Source organism: Oscarella lobularis, chromosome 3, assembly GCF_947507565.1.
Source record: "Oscarella lobularis chromosome 3, ooOscLobu1.1, whole genome shotgun sequence".
NCBI lineage: Eukaryota > Metazoa > Porifera > Homoscleromorpha > Homosclerophorida > Oscarellidae > Oscarella > Oscarella lobularis.
Genome location: NC_089177.1, coordinates 1,623,387 through 1,642,292, shown reverse-complemented (window position 1 = coordinate 1,642,292; position 18,906 = coordinate 1,623,387). Strand labels below are relative to the sequence as shown.

Below are 18,906 nucleotides of genomic sequence, written 5' to 3'. Positions count from 1 at the left end.
AAAAGGCAATGAATTCTGAACGTACTAACGCAACTATACAAGTACGTATACGTACCTCGTAACCGGAAAGACTTTGAATGCCGTCAACGAATGCCAACGAGCCGATGTGTGGAAGGAGACTGACCTGATTGAAAAGAGAACTATCCTTTTCCAAGCGAAAATGTATTGCAACAGGAAGACTTCCTTCTGGAGCGAGCCACACGTTGCGAGAAGCAGATCGACCTGCAAAGCAATAGTAAACAGAATCACCATTCCCGAACAGATGAACCTTTTCCTCTCGTCATGCTCCCACAGAGACAAATTACTCCCATTTCGTCCGGCAATTTTTTCAAAAAAGACTCGTTTCTACAAGCATTACACTTGTATCAGAAATTATTGTGAGCGTACCTACCTGTCGAGGAAATCCATAGTAGTTGTTGCTGTCTTAGAGTACATAACAGTTCTTCCCAGCACGCTAGTTTTTAACACTGAAGTGTATTTCTTCCAGTCAAATCCACAGGTTGGTGGCAAGGATCGACAAAAAACAACTGGGACTACAGTGCTGGTTGAGTCAAGCGTAATGAAATCACTGTCACATTCAAAAAACTGAAACGAGTGGCCACTGTCACCAGGAAAAACGCCACCGTTGCCAGACAATTCATGAGAAATGTTTTAAGCAAAGCACGCTGAAACTGGAAAAACAAACGCTGCAGAGTTGTGTGCAAGAGTTTAGTGTACATGCATGTGTAAGTGTACAGAATTACTATATACATGCATAAGAAGCCCCCCCCCCCCCCCCCCCCCCCCCCTTCCCCCTCAAAACTATTAACTTGACATTCAAAATTAGAATTGGAGGCTTAAAGCCAAAGGAAATTATCTACCACTAAGCTGCAAAAATTCGCCTTACACTGTGATTAGAGCATCAAAGTGCCAGCCCACTCGTTCTAAACATTAGCTGGTAATTCATTACCTTTTCGTCGCAAGCCATGTAGCACTTGGTGACAGAGGGCATAACTGGATTGGAAGTGGTAACATTGACAAGCTGAAGCAGTCTTAAAAAGACGGTCTTTTCATTTTTTGCTACGTATTCAATAGAGGCGAGGTCCGATCGCTCGGCAAAAAATGGAACCGGTAAAAGGATAATGGAACCACTACCAAAGGCGACATTCCAACAGACCGTGTCGTTTGTCGATCCTCGTTGAGCCAATGAAGATACAGTAATCTGCCTCTCTTTTAAAGTCTCTTCGCATTCAGTCTGCCATCTTATGTCCTTCAAATCAAAGCAAAGCGCCTCGCTCAGAGGGAAAGTGGGTACACCGAACAGTTCACCGACGAGAACGGCAATCTGTCCGAGCGCCAGCAGCTTTCCGCCGTCTCCGACAAATCGCTTGAGGGAAGCTTTAACTGCGGTTGAGAGAACGAAGAAAGAAGCCAAAGAGGATTCGATGATCAGAACAGCTGCGTTTGGCTGCCATGGATCTTCAGTGACTTCGCGCTCGGACAATGGGATGACGGCGTACTGAGAGTGACAATCTGCAGTTTTATAAACGATTTCAAGCAGCTCCTCTTCGTGCTGTGCAAAGATGTACAGTGCCGGCGGCTTTCGAGAACGTTCCTCCATTATTCTATGCGCATGCGCTTACAAAAACCAGTGACAAGTGTAGCGACTCGAGCGATATACGTACAATGTCAGTAGTTTTAGAATCAGTCTGGGCGGCCTGAAGGTCCAGCTAGGAACGTACTCCCTCCAGGCAAATTCTTTCCTGGCCACGATCTTCCCGAATCAGACTTCCGTCCCTACCCGTAGAGTCGAAAGTCACAACGCATGAAACACTCATAGATAATTTTTCAAAATGAAAACAAACGAATGAGCGTACTGCAATTATACGTTTATAAAAGTCATGTATTTGACACTACTTAATTATTATGCTAAGCTTACTTTTTCATTTTGCACACTTCCGCTTTGGCCCCGTGTCTCGTCAAAAAATCAATCCATAAAATTTGCTTCGTAGAAAGTCGATCGGTAGGACTCTTCACCTCAGCAAACTAAATATAAAAAGATAAATGTCGATCTCAAAGCACTGCTGCGGCTTCAGCACTTTGCAGTCGTTCTTCAACGGGCTCCATAACGTTAGATCCGGAACGCCCCCTCTGCAGTGACGATAGTCCTTAGCAAGTCGACCACAGACGCAAGAAAGAACAGAGCCGCCCATGCAACAAGCCAAATCCTGTGAGAAAATACCGGGATTAGTCCTATCATCGCTTAATTAATGCCGCGAGCTTTTGAGGTGATTATCGAATGCATGCAATTAAATTATCAGCAGGGAGACTGGTTTATAAATATAACGCTGTGTTTTCCATTAGCAAACCTGTGCATCTCGTTTCCCGTTCTCAAAGAGGTCCCAGTGCAGTCCTACGCACTGCTGACCGTAGTGTGAATCCCATACAGAACCGATCATTCCACGAAGGGTCTATAGCACAAATAGGACCATGCTATAGGCTACATAGAGCCGGCTTACTTCACTGTCTGCTCTCTGAACCTCCTCAAGACGAGAGTCAATCAACTCCTTGCGATTCTTGTAGAACTCGTCCGTGCCAAAATCAAGAGGACTAGCCTAAGTGCAACTATTACAAAATTTTAGAATGCAAAATAGAAATTTCTCTCACCTGATATTTACTACGAAATACGTCGTCAATTCCTCCAGAAAAGATCACGTCCCACATCAGTAAAGCAAACAGCGTTCCCAAACTCGATCCCTCCGCGTGTAGCCCCTTCTCCCAGCCTTCGCGTTCACGATAACATTTCAACGCCAATAACTCAACCGACGACAAAACGCCGTCGTCGGATACGTAAACGGTTCTTTCGCCGGTCACGCTCTCCGGCAACACGCTGCCGACAAGTTCCACGACTTTCGCCTTTCGTTCGTACGGCAGCGGAAAGTCGACGAGCCGAGCGCGAAACTCGGCGTGCGATTGGCAGATTTTTCGCGCGCAATCGATCAATGCGAGTCGGTGTCCCGTGCGCGTGTTCGCGTCGGCGAGTCCGCGCGCAATCGCGTCGATGCTTCGGGTGCGATTTTTCAGATGCTGGTCTAGGTTCAGAGCCAAGCGATCCCACCAGGCGCCGCGCTTGGCGGGGCAGTAAATCGGCTGCGCGAGAAGTCGCTCGAGAAGGCGGACGGCGTCGACGTAGTTGCGAAGGCGTTGGAGAATTTCGACGCCGCGCCAGAGGATTCGCGTGTAGACCCAACCGCTGGTGTAGCACAGAAGAAAAGACGGAGGACTGGGGGCTTTGCCTAAACAAGAAAGAGAGATTCATTGAACAAGGTGCAATACGTACCAAAAATTAAATTAAGAAGATCGTGCAAATAGTCAGTACTGAGAAGTGGCTGAATAAAGGAACGGAGAGGATGTAACTATCTAAAAGTCGATAGAGATACGTAGAAATCGTGTAGCGCCGAGGATTCTCTAAAATAAAACTTTGTCAATCAAGGAGCGACCGCAGTCCTTCTACTTAATTAGCTAAGTACGAATGCTATTGCCTGAATGAATGAGCGAGAAAGGAAATGCGAAGGGATATAGACTGTATCGGAAAATAAGAGAAGCGAGTAAGTGCATAGACTCTTACTTTTAGTTAAGCAAATTTCCAGCATGGTCTGCGACGATTGGCATATTTCCTGCGACTTTTCAAGATTGCCTTTCTCTATTGCGCCAAGAAACTCGCGTTCACACCGTAGAGCTTCGGCATATCTACGCAATAGACTATATAACAGCATTTATTAAGAGTACCAGAACATAGAAACCGACTCAATAAGATCTTCTCTTGAACTGAAGACGGGCGTTGATTTACTGACAACGTAGCCTGGATAGACAACTTCACCTAGATTGACTTGAAGCAGACCATACCTAAAAAATATTTCTCTATAAGTCATTCGACCCTCACTAACTAACTAACTAACAGCTCAGTTTTTCCTATAGCCGCCTGTTCATCGTCGTCCAGAATAGTAGGAAGAGAAAACAGAAGGAGGACTCGCTCAAAGACTGATTTTTTCCTCAGGTCAATACGCAGGGACGCGCCAAGAACTTCCTTGGCCCTAAATACCTCTCTGGTCAATAATCATACCGTGATTTATATATACTTCACATGCTTTTTCAATATGATAGATTTCGTTTCGTTTTCCCGTGGTCTACATCGTGAGGCCGCCGCGTAACTCAGAATCGATTTCTGCTTAGCGCCGAGTTGAAGAAACGCGGCGATGCAATCGGCCTTCGACGAGCTACTTCGCACGTCAAGATGCATCGTCTTGGCAAGCTGCTTCACCTCCGAACCGGACAGCATAGAAAGAACGACGTCCAAATCCCATAAAAAATCATCTAAAGATAAAAAGACCACATTTATTTAATAAGAGTAGATGTACTGTACTAGATTTTACCTGATTGCGCAAGACCGGCTCTGATCAATTCTTTTCCAACCGGCTCTAAATCCGTTGAAATTTCTGGGTACATTAATTTTTGAACGCGCAACCATCGATAACTTCTCGTAAAAAGTCGAACATAGAGTTTCTGAGCGGATACTACACAAGATATGAAAATTAATCTATAGCTAAGTCTATATATCTACATATCTCGTTTCGCTCTCACTTACGGGAAAGAGATTTCAACGAATCGATTGCGACCATATCATCCCCGTTAAACAAATTTCTCTCGTCACTCGTCAAAACCGAGTCGAGAATAAACAGAAAATTTTCCAAATAATAAGGAAGCGGAGATTCGGAAGATAAATTCCGCTTCTCGGTTTTCTTTATTCCATCCTCTTCGTCGTCACTTTCCACTACTACCACCACAGCTCGTTTCGAATTTTCCGAAGAATCGTCGTCATCTGTTCGTCTCCTTTTCCCGATGGGCCTTCCCCTTCCCCTCATCGTTCCGAGGCCGTTTGCAAGTCCTTTGATTCTTTCACCCGATTCTTTGCTCCAGTCGAACGTGATCTTCTCGTCGCGGCGTTCTACCTCGTTGTTCGAGCTGGAACACGCGCTATCCAAGTGGCGATTTAGCTCGTTCAAACGCAGGACTGTCCCGCAAGCCGGACATTCGAAGCGTTCGACCGTTTGAGAAGTCGATGCTTGACGGCCGAGAAGGTCAAGGACGCTTCGGCTCGATCGCTTCTTCATCTCTATTGTTACGGCAAACGTCACGTGATTGTGACTCATTTGTCTCTGTCTGTGAATCTAGAAACCTTTTGAATTGCCAGACAAAAATTCTCTTCGTGGAGTGCCACACATACTACACTAAAAAGACGTTATGTAGCATGCAGTCTCTACAGTTTAGACATTTCAAGTTTTACTGCTAGCGGTCTGATGTAGCGAATACAATCTTCTATTTCTTCGGTCACGTCGCTCGGCTTCCAACTTTTAGCATTTTTAGAGCGAAGAAACTGTTCAATATTCTGGCTTCTAAAGTGAATGTCAATCTTTGATAAGAACATACGAATGATAGTAAATGTTGCTGATACCAAATGATATAACCGTATATACCTTAGATGTATTATTGCCTGTGGCTTCTTCGGCGGCATCGGAGGGCAAACTGGACTCGATATGTTCTTCTTGACTGAGTCCTACTTCATAACCTCCTTCATACTTGAAAAACGAAGATGAACTTTTCCTGTGAAATTCTTTCAAGTAGCCTTCGGGCAGAGTAGGGAGATGGAGAAAAGACCCCAAAATTATGACTCTCTTGCAAAATTTGTTGACTAATACTTCGTCTTCTAAATCTTCTTCTGCCGTAGTGCTTAGCTTAGCTAAAATGAAAATAAAAGAACAAATGGACCATCTGAACAAAATCTTTCACCTGTTCTTATAAGAAGTCGGCAATCACAAGGAAGGTCCGGCATCTGCACGTCATAGTGAAAATCCGAGTCAAGCTTTGCGCAAAGGTAGCCACATCCAGAACGCTTTTCGGATTGCCGTCGGCAAAAATTCGCAATCGGAATCCGAGTTGCTTCTAGATAGGACTTTTCTTCACTTGACGAGACCGGAGGAATTCTGACGATAAAACGCCTCGTGTTAAATGAAGGAGTAATGATGGTGATATCGTGGCGAATGTAGCTGGAAGTGAGCTGGTACCCAGGACGTTTTTTCAGGAACAAGTGAAAGCGAGACACAGCGTCCTGACCCAAGTGTACTCCAGAAAAAAATCTACTCTGGTAAGACCCTTCAAGAGGCAAGGAAACGGATATTTCAGAATCTAATAAAATGTCATATAGGTGCTGTGAATGGTGCTGCATGGTATGCGGTACCTCGGAGATCGCCACGAACAGGCGATCTCACCTGTCCCAGATGAAACCAGGCGTGGATTTCCATTTGGTCAACCGGAGATTTGTACAACTGACCCCTTTGAAACTTTTCTAGAAACGCGTCAGTTTTGCGCAACATGTCATTCAGCAATCCATAATCTGCCTATACAAAATGCACAAATAATGATATTTTAAAATTCCAGACTAAAATTACGCCAGTATCTGTGTCATGACTGCATACAAGCCGATGAGTGAATTTTGGACTTTTCTTTTGTACCGAAGGCCGCTTTCTCTCCGGCGTAAGAACATACTTCACGGCATTTCTTCTTCCTAGAATCGTACGTCCTTGAGTAAAAACATTGCCCTTCCAGTTTTCAGAGTGACGCGCATTGCTCTAGAAGGAAATTTCGTTAGCCAACCTCAACATCGTAATTTAATTACCGCCCTGCAAGATAATGCCTTTCGAACTTCTTTGACTGATTCTTGGGTTGGACCCCAAAAATAAAAGATGTTGTTAATTTGTTTGATTGTTGCACCAGAGTTGTTCTCGATCGATCGAAGAGCACTATGGTTTTTGCTGACAACTCGAGACATAAACTCTTCCGGAACAGCAAGCCTTTCTTCTAACGGTACCGCTGCAGCACTAAAAGCATGCAGGCTAGGAAAATAAACAAATGACTGCTTGCAAATCATACCGCTGCGGCGTTTGCAAAGCCTCTAGAAGAGATATATAGTCCTACGATGTACAAAAATTACGGAATCCTGAGCATCATTGTACAAAACACGTTATACCTCGTCCAGTTTCTTGCGCAGATTTTTCCGACTGCTTTGGAGGCTATGGATGTACAAATCCATGTCGGCAGTTTGTTTATTCGCGTTAGTTGCATTCATGGTTAGAGAAGCGGTTCTGTATGAGCAATCCTGGAATACAAAAATACGAAACGCTTCTGCAGCCAGTCAGCCAACGAAGCTTCTAACGTACCTTGAATGATGCAGTGATTAGATCAACCAATGAGACAAGGTTTCTAGCTCTCGTCAGATTGCGAGGACAGCTTCGAAAGCTCCTTTTGCTAGGAAGCGACGAGAGTTGACCGCTAATCTCGCCTAGAGTTTGAGTCGCTCGCTCACGAAGGTTCAAACGGGGTTTCGCTTTTGGCACTTTCACGGCAATACCAGGAAGTGACCCAAGATAAAACGTTAGAACGGCGTCTTCGCTGAAAGTCACCAGAACTGACAAAAGAACTCTGCAAGGAGCTTGAACTCTGAACCTTCTACGTTTGTAGCAAAGGTAACAACAATTAATGACAATTTCGTCAGGTGAAATTGTTCCAAAGTCTGTCAGTTTGGAACAGCCCCTCAAAAGCCCTTTCTTGAGATCTTCCAAATCGACGTCAATAGTTTCAATCTCAAAAAGACAGTTTTTGCTGAGAACCAGGTAATACGAGAAATTCTCTTTCGAGTAGTCCGACTGACGTGTGCAAAGGGTGACATCCTTCTTCAACAGTCCCCAGGCGCGAGCAAACGCGAGATAGATGCGGCTGAACGAAACCGATCGTGAAAGAAAAAACAATCGCTTTAGTGGTCCGGTCAAGCAATGGAGACAAAGCGTTCGTTGTCCTCGTGTGGGAGTCGCAGCCACAACCTTCAGTTCCGGCTCTCTTGCTCTTCTGGACCTGATTCTAGCTCTTAAGCACTTTGAACGTTGAACAGGCGTCGAACAAACGATCGTGTCATAGAGATGCGGTCCGATCACTTCAAAGTGATACAGAATGTCGAGTGATGCCCAATCTTGACAGTCTGAGGTAGCTCTTTCTTCCTGCAAAGACTTCAGGCTTAGAGACGACGGTGGGGCTACTTCAAAGCCCTTCGCAGCTTGCATAGAAGTCCACTGGAGAGACGAGCGTGGTTCCCGTATTAGAGTCTAGGTCACGGGGCGCAGGCTAGGGGCGCGCCACAGCTCAGGAATTTTCCAAAACCGAAGCCAGTGGATTGAGGTCTTTGAGAAGGAAGTGCTTTGCACAAGAAGAGTTCATTTGTGTTATTGCTCGACTGAATACTCTCTGGCATTAAACATCGTCTTCGAACTCGTTTGATCGTTTTCAGGCATTTGCTGTCAATACACACAAGTTAACGTTGTCGATACAGTCTACTATACCAACTATACAACACTGGACTACACACTGGCAGTGTAACCAGAAAACGAATCAGTATAGTACATAAAACGACTAGTACGAGAAATACAAAGATGTTGGCACATGCAAACAGTGAAACTATCAATAAGTAAAAGGATAAAATACATATGGTTACATAATATGTCAAACGGGCATAGCGTGGAGATGCTCTACAAGTTGGATAAGAGTGATGCTAAAAGAACAAAATTAATCAATAAGTATAAGCATTGGTCAAATGGTACTGCACACCTGCGATCAATTGCAGTAGCCCCATGCGACGCTGATATTGCTCCACGCGAAATATGAACACCTGCACCAGCTGAAAATGTCCGAATTCCTAATTTCAAGATAAATTTTGAACTACTTACCGTCGCTAGCTGCGCGTTGGGTACTCCTAGTCTCTTGCTGCCAGCCTTTGAACGTTTCTTCAGGACCCTAAAAAGGATTACGTGAGTAGTACTATAACAATAGCACGTATATATTTAGGATCATACTTCAAAAAATTTTAGCAAAATTTCCGCCAGGTCATTACGATATATACCACTCAATGCTGTGCCAAGTGAACATATTGTTGCCTGTTTACCGTCCTGCTGAACCCATTTTTTAAGAACCCACAGTGTGGGACTATCTTCTCCTATTATTTCGCTCCTATCCTTCGGAGGTCGTCTCAGCAGCTCATTAGCGAGAGCCAGCCAGTTGTCTTTTGAAAGCTCTTTATCAAGCTTCTCAGCAATGGTCGCAATAGCGTCGTGCAAAGGATTAGATATGATATTCTCAACCATTGTCGAGCTCTCTAGTTTTTCTGAAACCTGCGATTACAAAATTTCATCACGACTCATACTATTGAAATATAACGCGATTTACCCTAAACGAGGAATTTTCGTACCACACAGCCAAATTGGAAGGAGGGGTAACCTCGCTTTCTCCGGCAAACAGTTGACCCGTTCTATGAGGAAAGCCTTCAAGACTAACAAACGTGTCTTCTTCACACTTTTGGGGAAGACACGATGCGTGCGAATTGTAAAAGTATCCCAGACAAAGCTGAAGCGACGCCATCCCTTGCATCTTCATTTCATTGATTTCTTTGCAGACCAAATTTCGTATGCGAGAGCAGACAGCGCGGTGGAGTCTACCACCATCCGCAACAAACACGCAAATTCGAAAAAAGTATTGAAAAAGAGAAATTTCCAATGTGTGCCAATAGTAGACATGAAAGTACCCGACGTTTCGGTGAAGTCGTGGCAAACGTGGAAACAATCGCGATAAACGCGTTAGCAGCCGATAAAACAACGGCGGAGGAACGCGAGCGTCTTTCGAGTAAAGATACAACGGGAACGTCCTGCATTCCGGTGACGTCACTAAAGACTCCAGTTCTCCTTGTTCTCTTAGAAGGCAAGGAATAAAGTAAGCAAGCTTAGGAAGAGAACTGTTGTCGACAACCAAATCGTCTCTCTCCGGACCATCGGGATTGATGAGATGTTTTCTGTCGTCACCTGATCCTGAATGAAGCTCGAAACGATAGTAGTCGCAGAGCAGATCGAAATACTGCATAAGCTTAAGAACAAGATCTTTCGATTCAACAGTTTTGAGCTGATAGTCGACGAATTCTTTTGTCAAAATTCCCTTAGATTTTGATCGTTCAACGTCGTTGCGAAGCGAAGAGGGCAGGCTTTGACGGGAAGGTACCGTAATTATATTCTGCATCACTCTTGCTAGCCAAGAGGGATCCAAAACTGTGTCGTTCACAGTTTTTGGGCCAGGAATATCGTGATAAAGAATGACAGCTCTGTTGCACAAAAATCGAATAGCGAGAGGGAATTCTTCGTCGCTGATTGACGCCACAACAGAAGCGACAGTCCTCAGACTCTTAATTGTTGTCGTTTTGCGAGGAGACGCTGCTTTCATCTTTCGTACAAAGCGTTCAAAACGAAGAAACTTGAGAGGAACTTTACGGACTCCAGAAAGATCCTTCGCTATTTCTTCCGCTTTCAGACGTAGCAACTGAACATCTCGGTCTTCGGAAGTGGGTGCTTGCGGATCCGACTTGGTGTTATCGATGGCAAAGAAGACACGATTTTCAGACGCTTCAACAACGTGCTTCCAAAACGACTTCCCTTTCAGCCTTTCCTCTAGATACTTGTTTTGCCTCTCCAGCAAACCCGGAACAAGTGCTGCCTTGTCTTTGTGAGTTCCGACAATCAGTACGGACGGAGTTTCGCATCGGTTTCCTCTGTCATAAAAGACTTTTCTGTTGTCTGGCGGCTCCATCAAATACACAGCCGAAATCCATTCCTCAAGACGATCGTAGTAGGTTTTACCAGGAAATTCGTCAATTTTGACCGGTTCGGAGCCCGGTGCACGAAAATAAGAAGATGACTGACTGTCTAGCGGTACAGAAGCGTCAAACACTGCGAGGTATATTGCTTCCTTTGAAAGGTACAGATAGTGCGTAGCGTAGAAAACGTCTTGTCCACCGTAATCCAGCATGTCAATGTACGTTTCTCGTCGAACTGAGCTGTGACGCACGTTGTCATCAATAAGTGCTTGAACGCGTTCTTTGACGCTTTCAGGCATCACGTCGTAAGGATCAGAATGAAGACTCGCGTCTTCTTCTTCCTTTTCTTCTCCTTCGGAGGCTTCATTGAATTCTTTTTCGCTTAGACTTTGATTTGGGAATGACAAATTTTTCCTTAGTGGCAACGACATTTCAATGGCCGGGAACATGCCATCGTGGTCGCAACTCGCCGTTCTTTCACTCACAGCAGCTCCTGCAGAGCTTCCCTGATCTAACAGTTCAGCTTTACAAATCTGCTCGTCGGATGACTTCTCAAGGTCGTCTCTGGGTCCAAGAAATTCTCGTTTCGCTTCTGGTTTTGTTTGATGACGCAGCAAGTGATCTCCTTTAGGAGGCAAAACAGGACTGATTTCTTCAACGGTTTCAGCATCTGAAACCTTATGCTCCAAACGTTCAGGTACGCTGGCGGCCTCTTGACATTCGTCACGAACAGAACCGTCTTCGTTCGCTAAGGAATGAATTGCTTGAGACCTCGCCTCACTCGCGATTGTTGATGACAGTTCTTTCTCGAAAATCTCGGCGTGAGTCGCTTCGTCGAGCGACGTTTTCCAATTGCACGACTTCGAAACAACGATTTCACACTTTTTGTCAAACTCGACTCCCACGGTGCTAGGCTCATCAGGGTTAAATTTTTGACTGGTCAACGATTTGCGCAAACTTGTCTTTCCTGCGCCGTCTTTTCCAACGACGTCAAGCCGAACGAAAGCTGCGTCGCTCGTACCTTCCCTAAGAGCTTCAAGATATATTCGCTTTTCTCTGGAATCCAGAAATTGAATTGGATAATCGGCTAAGGAAAAAGAGTTCTAAAAATTTACTACGTTAGCATTAGTATGTACCTGTTTTTGACAAAACCGGAACGGCTTTGGCGTCCGAGTTCGTTCTGACTGCTTTTCTCGCGTTAGCCCCGTAGTCAACAAGAATTTCCAGCATGTTGTACTTGTGTGTCTTGGCTGCCTGTATCAAGGCTCTCTCGCCGAACCGATCAAAATCAGCTCCGCGTTCTGCAAGCCACTTTACAAACGGATAATTCTCTGCGCACACCGCTGCGACAAGAGCATTACTGACGTCGAGATTGCACATGGCCACTTGCTTCGCGACTCTGTCATCGAGTAGCTGAAGAACATGTTCATAATCCCTGGGATTTACCAACAAAGCCATTTGCTCTAAAATAGCTTTCTCCTCGCAGTATGTCATAATGTGCTTTGCAGCTTCGTCCTTGTGATACAGAAAGGACAGGTAAAGAGGTGTTTCGCCGCTAAAGTTTCTCGCACAGGGATCAGAACCGCTTTCCAAAAGAAACTTGACAAATTCTGCAAAGCCAGCATCGACAGCCACGTGTAAGGGTTCTTCACCTTCCAAATTTTTTGCCGACACGTTAGCATTATTCGAAATCAGAAAGTCGCACAAAGCGAACCATCCCTTTCGAACGGCTATGTGTAACGGCCTATTTCCCTCGACGTCCGACGCTTCCAGGTTTGCTCCTCTGTTAATTAAAAATTTGCACATGTCTATGTGTCCACTGCCAACCGCGAGATGCAAAGGCTGCTTTCCGGTATTGTCGGCAGCAGAAATATTTGCGCCGCGACTGATAAGCCTAGAAGCAGTAACGCAATGATTGGTCGACGCGGCAAAATGAAATGGCTCTTTTCCGCTTTTGCTCTTTGCAGCAACATCGGCACCATAGTCCAAAAGCAAGTCACAAATATGCACGTGGCTTCCTTCGGCCGCCAAATGAAGTGGCTGCAATCCGTCGTCTCTCATCACCGACGGACTGACTCCTTCTTGGAGTAACTGGTTACAAGTACGTTCGTCACCAACTGATGCTGCTTTGAAAAGAAGCAGCGCCTTGCTAGAGTCGTCTTTTCGAAGATCGTCGTTCTTCTCTAAAACGTCCTCGAGAATGAGTTCACTGGAAACTTCTTCACTAGCAAAGGTTAGCTTCTCCTGCGAAGAAGATAACATTTTAGGGCTCACAACAGGTTGAAACCTGTTGCCCGCCGTTGTAGCTGAAGGTTCACCGTGATGAAAACTTTTTTCCACTTTTACTGTACTAGCACCCGCTGCTAATAAGATTTCAATCGTTTTCTGGTGCCCATTGCGAGACGCAAGAGTCAATGGAGTATTACCGTCACCGGCCGGAGAATTAATCGAAGCACCAGTTTCAATTAAACATAAACACGTGTCAGCGTGTCCTGATTCAGCTGCAAAATGAAGCGGCTGGTATCCGTTGTAATAGAAAGCTGTCGCCTTTGCTCCAAGTCTAAGGAGCAATTGACAAACTTTGGTGTGCCCCATTTTCGATGCAAGATGCAGAGGCTGATATCCGTTACTATTACAAGCAGCAACGTCGACTCCGCGCTCTAGGTAGAATTGACAGGTAACAACTTGCCCAGATTCAGCGGCAAAATGAAGAGGTTGGTTTCCTGCAAAATCTTTATCGCTTGATTTAGCTCCCTTAAGCAAGAGAAAGTCACAAGTCTTGGTGTCGCCGCTCGTTGCGGCGAAGTGAATTGGCTGCATTCCGCCGCTATTTCTCGCCATTGCGCTTGAACCTCTGCTTACTAGTAGACTACAAGTGGCTGCATGACCATTCTTAGAGCTAAGATGAATCGGCTGATTGCCATCAACGTCCGCCGCGTCCACCTTTGCCCCGCTCGTCAAAAGGATGTCGCATGTTTCTGTACACCCAGCCTCTGCAGCAAGGTGCAACGGCGAATAACCGTTGTGGAAGAAAGCCATGACACTCGCGCCTCCGTCAATGAGTACACGGCACGTTTGCGGGTGACCGTTCTGAGAAGCAAGATGCAGTGGCAAGCGGCCTCTGCTGTCAAATGCCGCAACATTAGCTCCGTTGCGCAAAAGAACTTGGCACGCCTTCGAATGGCCCTTCATCGACGCTAAATGAAGCGGCTGACATCCGCTATTATTGATTGCTGCAACTCGAGCTCCCTTGGCTATAAGAAGCTGGCATGTATCAGCGCTACCGATTTTGGCAGCTAAATGAAGAGGGTGATTGCCGTCACTATTCGCTCGCTCCAAAGGAGCTCCTTTGTCAATTAGCAACTGAGTCGTTCTTTTGTGACCTTCAATAGCTGCACAGTGGAGTGGCTGGTCTCCATCGTTGTCCGCTGCCGTTAGGTTAGCTCCCATGTCAATAAGATATGCACACGTTTCAGCGCGATTGCACTGAGCAGCACAATGCAATGGCTCATTATTGTTCAAGTCTCGAGAAGAGACATTTGCACCATTAGCAACGAGTATCTTGCAGACGTTGGTGTGGCCCCTTTGCGCCGCTAAGTGTAGCGGTTGATCTCCACTTGAAGAAACAGCAGCAACAATTGACGCCTTAAATTGCAAAAGTGTTTCGCAGATCCTCACGCTACCCATAAGCGCGGAATAATGCAAAGGCCGAAGTCCCCTATTATCTTCAGCCTCCACATCGGCGCCTTTCCGCAAGAGATATTCGCACGCGGCCTCCTTGTTTCCAATACAAGCAAGATGAAGTGACTGCTTGCCATCGTTAATAGAAGCTGAAAAACTTGCACCTGATTCAACGAGAAGCTCACAAAGTCTAATGTATCCTTCACCTGCAGCAAGGTGTAGAGGCTGAAAGCCTTCTTTATTCGGCAATAGCACATTAGCACCAGCGGCAAGAAGAACTTGACAGGCTTCTAAGCTGTTTTTACCGACAGCATGGAACAACGAAGTATTTCCTTGCAAGTCAACAGCATCAGCCTTAGCTCCCATCTTCAGAAGAAATTCCACGACTTTGGAAGTGTTTAGCGAAGAAGCCAGATGCAAAGGCTGCAATCCCATATTATTCGTTGCGTGCACACTGGCACCATGCTGGATCAGCAATTTGCACGTTTCAGGGCGATTCATTGCCACTGACAGATGAATGGCTTGAGTTCCGTTGTTATCGGTGGCTGCAACATCAGCACCAGACTTGATCAGCAAGTCGCAAACATCGGCATGAAGCATTTTCGAAGCCCAGTGAAGCGGCTTCCAGCCAATATTGTTACAAGAATTAATGTCCGCCTTTTTCTCCAAAAGAGCTTTATACGACAGAACGTTGCCCACCATAGAAGCGACGTGAAGAGGTTGTTCTTCGTCGGCGTTCTCCAAAGCCACATTAGCTCCCTTTAGCAGCAGCAGCTCGCACGTTTTAGGATGCGACACAGAAAGGTGCAGGGCAGAGTATCCTTTCGTACTTTCTAACGCCGAAAGGTTTGCACCGTAGTCGATGAGTACCTCGCAAGTCTCCGAGTGGCCAGACTGAGCAGCCAAGTGCAGCGGCTGAACATCGCCTGCACACACATCAGCTCCTCTTTCAATAAGTAGCTTGCAAGTTTTAGTGTGACCCATTCTTGCGGCATAATGAAGAGGCTGAAGTCCCGCCTTGTCAGAAGCAGTCACAAGTGCCCCTTCAACTAACAACAGATCACACGTGTCGAGGTGACCTGATTCAGCCGCAAAATGTAAAGCATGGCACCCATTTGGAAGCGTCGCCCTTACGCTCGCTCCTTCACGAATAAGAAATTCGCAAATTACCGTCTTGCCAGTTCTTGCTGCAAGATGAATAGGCTGAAAACCGTTGAAGCCACGTGCGGCGATGCTGGCTCCAAAAGCTAGGAGAATTTTGCACGTTCTGATGTGACCTCGTCTGGCGGCGTTATGAATAGACTGATTTCCCACCTTATCGATAGCCGCAACGCTTGCACCATTGCGAAGAAGGAGCTCGCACGTTTCGCTGTGATCAAAGTTTGAGGCGTGATGCAGAGATAGAAGTCCATCGCCATCAGCAGCCAAGACGTTGGCTCCGTTATCAATCAGCACTTGACACGTTTCGGTTTGACCTTCAATAGCGGCCAAGTGAATAGGTTGGTGTCCATTGTTGTCGCAAGCACTCAGAACAGCGCCTTTGCTAAGAAGTAATGAGCACGCCTTTGCCTGGCCTTTAGTAGAAGCCAAATGAAGAGGAGTATTACCGTCAACATCTTGAGCAGTGATGCTAGCACCTTTGTCAAGAAGCCAATCGCAAGTGTCAACAGTGCCAGAAACTGAAGCGATATGCAACGGCTCCAATCCCGTACCTGGAACAACCGCTCGGACGTCAGCTCCGGCCTGAAAGAGGACTTCGCAAACTTCAACGAACTCTGAAGCAACGGCATAATGAATGGGATGCATACCGTTGTTGTTAACGTCTTTCGGATTTGCACCGCAATTTGAAAGAACTTTGCACGCTTTAGCGTGGCCAGACATGGCAGAGTGATGCAAAGGTTTATTTCCATTGTTGTCACTGCTATCGACGCAAGCGCCATTATCTATTAAAAGCTGGCACAGCTCCTCGTTTCCGCTAGAGGCAGCCAAATGCAAAGGCTGAAGTCCGGCTAAGTCGGTAGCCGAAATGCTAGCATCCTTCACGAGCAGGAATTGGCAAGTGATGACGTCACCTTTTTCAGCGGCAAGGTGAAGTGGCGTCTTTCCCTCATTATCGAGAGCAGATACAGTCGCTCCACGAGTGATCAACAGTTCGCAAATATTCGCGTAGCCCAACTTGGCAGCCGCGTGGATAGGCTGCGTACCGAAACCGTCCACAAGTGTAGCTCTAGCACCTCTTTCCAACAAGCATACACAAGTTTCCAAAGAATTAGCAATAACAGCGAAGTGCAGTGGTCTCAAGTTGGTACTTCGTGTACCAAAGTTAACGTCAGCACCTTTTCCAACTAGAACTTTGCACGCGCTTGCGTGACCTCCTGAGGCAGCGAGATGAAGCGGCTGACCACCTACTTTGCTGAAGGCTTCAATTTTCGCTCCCCTGTCAACCAAGAGAGCGCACGTTCTGCTTCGGCCAAACTTCGAACTGAGATGCAGCGGCTGAAGTCCGTTTTCGTCACTAACAGAAACAGTTGCTCCTTTCTCAAGCAAAAAATCGCACAGGTCAGTATGCCCCTCTTGCGCAGCGAAATGAAGTGGCGTTTTACCACCACAATCAGTTCTTTCAAGCAAACTGCCGTTGACGCTAAGAAGCATTTCGCACACATCGATGTGACCTCCACTAGAAGCAAAATGCAGCGGTTGAGATCCGGTCGCATTAATGCAGGCCGGATCAGCACCGCTTTCGAGAAGTATTCGACACGTTCCCGCGTGTCCGTGTGCTGCAGCAAAGTGCAACGCTTGCATACCATTTTGCCCCAAAGAGTCCACGGGAGCACCACTACGAATAAGTAATAGGCAGATCTCTCCGTGTCCTCCTTCCGCAGCGAGATGTATAGCCTGGTTTCCCTTGCCTTCACAGACCGTTGCTCTGGCTCCATTTTGCAAAAAATAGTCACAAATTCCCAAATAACCTTTTTGCGATGCAAAATGCAAAGGCTGAAATCCGACGTCATCTTTCCCGTCGATTGGAGCACCTCCGCTAACTAGAGCACGACAGACGTTAATTTTACCCTGCATCGCGCCCAAATGAAGTGGCTGAAGACCCTTTGTATTTGAAGCAGCGATTTCTGCTCCACTGCTAATTAAAAACTCGCAGACTTCTGCATGTCCAGATTCGGAAGCAAAATGAAGGGGCTGATGACCCTTCTTGTCAACGGCTGTTACATTAGCCCCATTTGCGACTAGCAATCTGCACACTTCAATGTGACCTCCATAGGCACCGCAGTGCAGTGGCTGTAGTCCGTCTTTAGAAACAGAAGCAACGTCTGCTCCGCTACTCAGCAGCACGCTGCAAATCAAAGTTTGGCCTGAAGTAGAAGCAAGATGAAGCGATGACATGCCGTTGAATGACGTGGCATTGACTGACGCTCCCTTGGAAACGAGAAACTTGGAAGTGTCGGCGTGACTGTTTTTCACTGCAAAATGGAGTGGCGTTGCACCCGTAACGTCTACAGCGTCTAGAAAAGCGCCTTTGCTGACCAGAAGATCACATGTTCTCGTGTGGCCCATTTTAGATGCAAAATGAAGCGGGTAGGTCTTTTGCTTGTTGCAGACATTCGTCTGGGCGCCTCTGGCAACAAGCAATTCGCATACGCTGTCTTGGCCCATAAAAGCAGCAAAATGAATAGGAACATTTCCTTTTTTGTCCTTTGCATCCACTAAGGCTCCAAACGAAAGGAGCAGGGCACACGTTTCGTGGCGTCCTTCGCGCGAAGCTAAATGAAGAGGTTGCGAACCAACGTTGTCTTCTGCTGCCACATCAGCTCCTCTTTCAATGAGAAATCTGGCAAGGCGGGTGTGACCTTTCTTGGCGGCGACGTGCAGTGGCTGCTGGCCGGCGCCATTTCGAGCGGTGACGCTTGCCCCGTTTGCAAGGAGAATATCAGAAATGCGCTCGTGCCCTCCTTCAGCTGCGAAATGCAGGGGCTGATTCCCAAAGTTGTCTCGTGCGCTAAGAGCCCCTTGTAAGTCACTCACTTTACTCAGCAGAAGACGAAACACGGGAACACACCCATTTTTGGCTGCTATATGCAAAGGACGAAGCCCAGAAAAGTCGGGCTTGTTCACGTCAACATTACGCGGCTCTTTCAAAGCTCTTTGGCAGGCTGCAAGACAACCAGAGTCAGCAATCGCAACGTTGAGGACCATCCAGTACAAATCTTCAACGTCACTCGCTTTCTCCATATTTCGAAGCATGTTGCATGCAAGACAGTACTCTTTTCCTGCAGTGCGAACGTATTCTTCACAAACGACGTCGGTCTGCTCGTCATCGGTCGGGTCGAAAACGTTAGAAACGAACGACGAAGACTCCCCGTCGTTTCCTTCACTCTTTTCAGGAGTAGAAGCCATAAGAACGCTGAGACGAAGCCGCTCGGAGCAGAGACTTCACAGGAAGACGGCTTCAGACCGAGATCACGGGAACGGGACTGCGTCAGTGCAGCGTCACTCCC

At 46.5% G+C, this 18,906-nt stretch overlaps 3 protein-coding genes across 6 annotated transcripts; all 3 read right to left on the bottom strand.

The window, feature by feature from the left end:
- Positions 1–61: 61 nt before the first annotated feature.
- LOC136184726 (fanconi-associated nuclease 1-like) lies at positions 62–5,143 on the bottom strand. 3 transcript variants are annotated; one of them, XR_010669417.1, is made up of 15 exons: positions 4,625–5,143; positions 4,413–4,553; positions 4,119–4,353; positions 3,939–4,073; positions 3,787–3,885; positions 3,608–3,729; positions 2,647–3,275; positions 2,499–2,594; positions 2,349–2,450; positions 2,079–2,207; positions 1,919–2,025; positions 950–1,776; positions 392–671; positions 269–345; positions 62–222 (listed from the first exon to the last, which is right to left on the bottom strand). XR_010669417.1 is itself a non-coding variant. In XM_065971676.1 (12 exons), the coding sequence occupies exons 1-12, from the start codon at positions 4,899–4,901 to the stop codon at positions 1,710–1,712; spliced, it is 2,139 nt and encodes a 712-aa protein (XP_065827748.1). In that variant the 5' UTR covers positions 4,902–5,143; the 3' UTR covers positions 801–1,709. The 3 variants fall into 3 exon arrangements, 1 of the variants encoding a protein (XP_065827748.1); XR_010669418.1 differs by having other exon boundaries at positions 4,128–4,353; XM_065971676.1 differs by lacking the exons at positions 62–222; positions 269–345; positions 392–671 and having other exon boundaries at positions 801–1,776.
- A 59-nt stretch (positions 5,144–5,202) lies between these two features.
- LOC136185068 (uncharacterized) lies at positions 5,203–8,181 on the bottom strand. Its single transcript, XM_065972118.1, has 9 exons — positions 7,254–8,181; positions 7,064–7,192; positions 6,967–7,007; positions 6,713–6,914; positions 6,486–6,665; positions 6,275–6,434; positions 5,827–6,222; positions 5,514–5,776; positions 5,203–5,449 (listed from the first exon to the last, which is right to left on the bottom strand). Exons 1-9 carry the CDS (start codon positions 8,148–8,150, stop codon positions 5,297–5,299), a joined length of 2,421 nt encoding a protein of 806 aa, XP_065828190.1. The 5' UTR covers positions 8,151–8,181; the 3' UTR covers positions 5,203–5,296.
- Positions 8,182–8,371: 190 nt separating this feature from the next.
- Positions 8,372–18,872, bottom strand: LOC136185064 (uncharacterized). 2 transcript variants are annotated; one of them, XM_065972113.1, is made up of 6 exons: positions 11,854–18,872; positions 9,307–11,804; positions 8,937–9,251; positions 8,811–8,877; positions 8,692–8,761; positions 8,372–8,635 (listed from the first exon to the last, which is right to left on the bottom strand). In XM_065972113.1, the coding sequence occupies exons 1-6, from the start codon at positions 18,803–18,805 to the stop codon at positions 8,587–8,589; spliced, it is 9,951 nt and encodes a 3,316-aa protein (XP_065828185.1). In that variant the 5' UTR covers positions 18,806–18,872; the 3' UTR covers positions 8,372–8,586. The 2 variants fall into 2 exon arrangements, with proteins under 2 accessions (XP_065828185.1, XP_065828186.1); XM_065972114.1 differs by having other exon boundaries at positions 8,692–8,752.
- Positions 18,873–18,906: the final 34 nt, after the last annotated feature.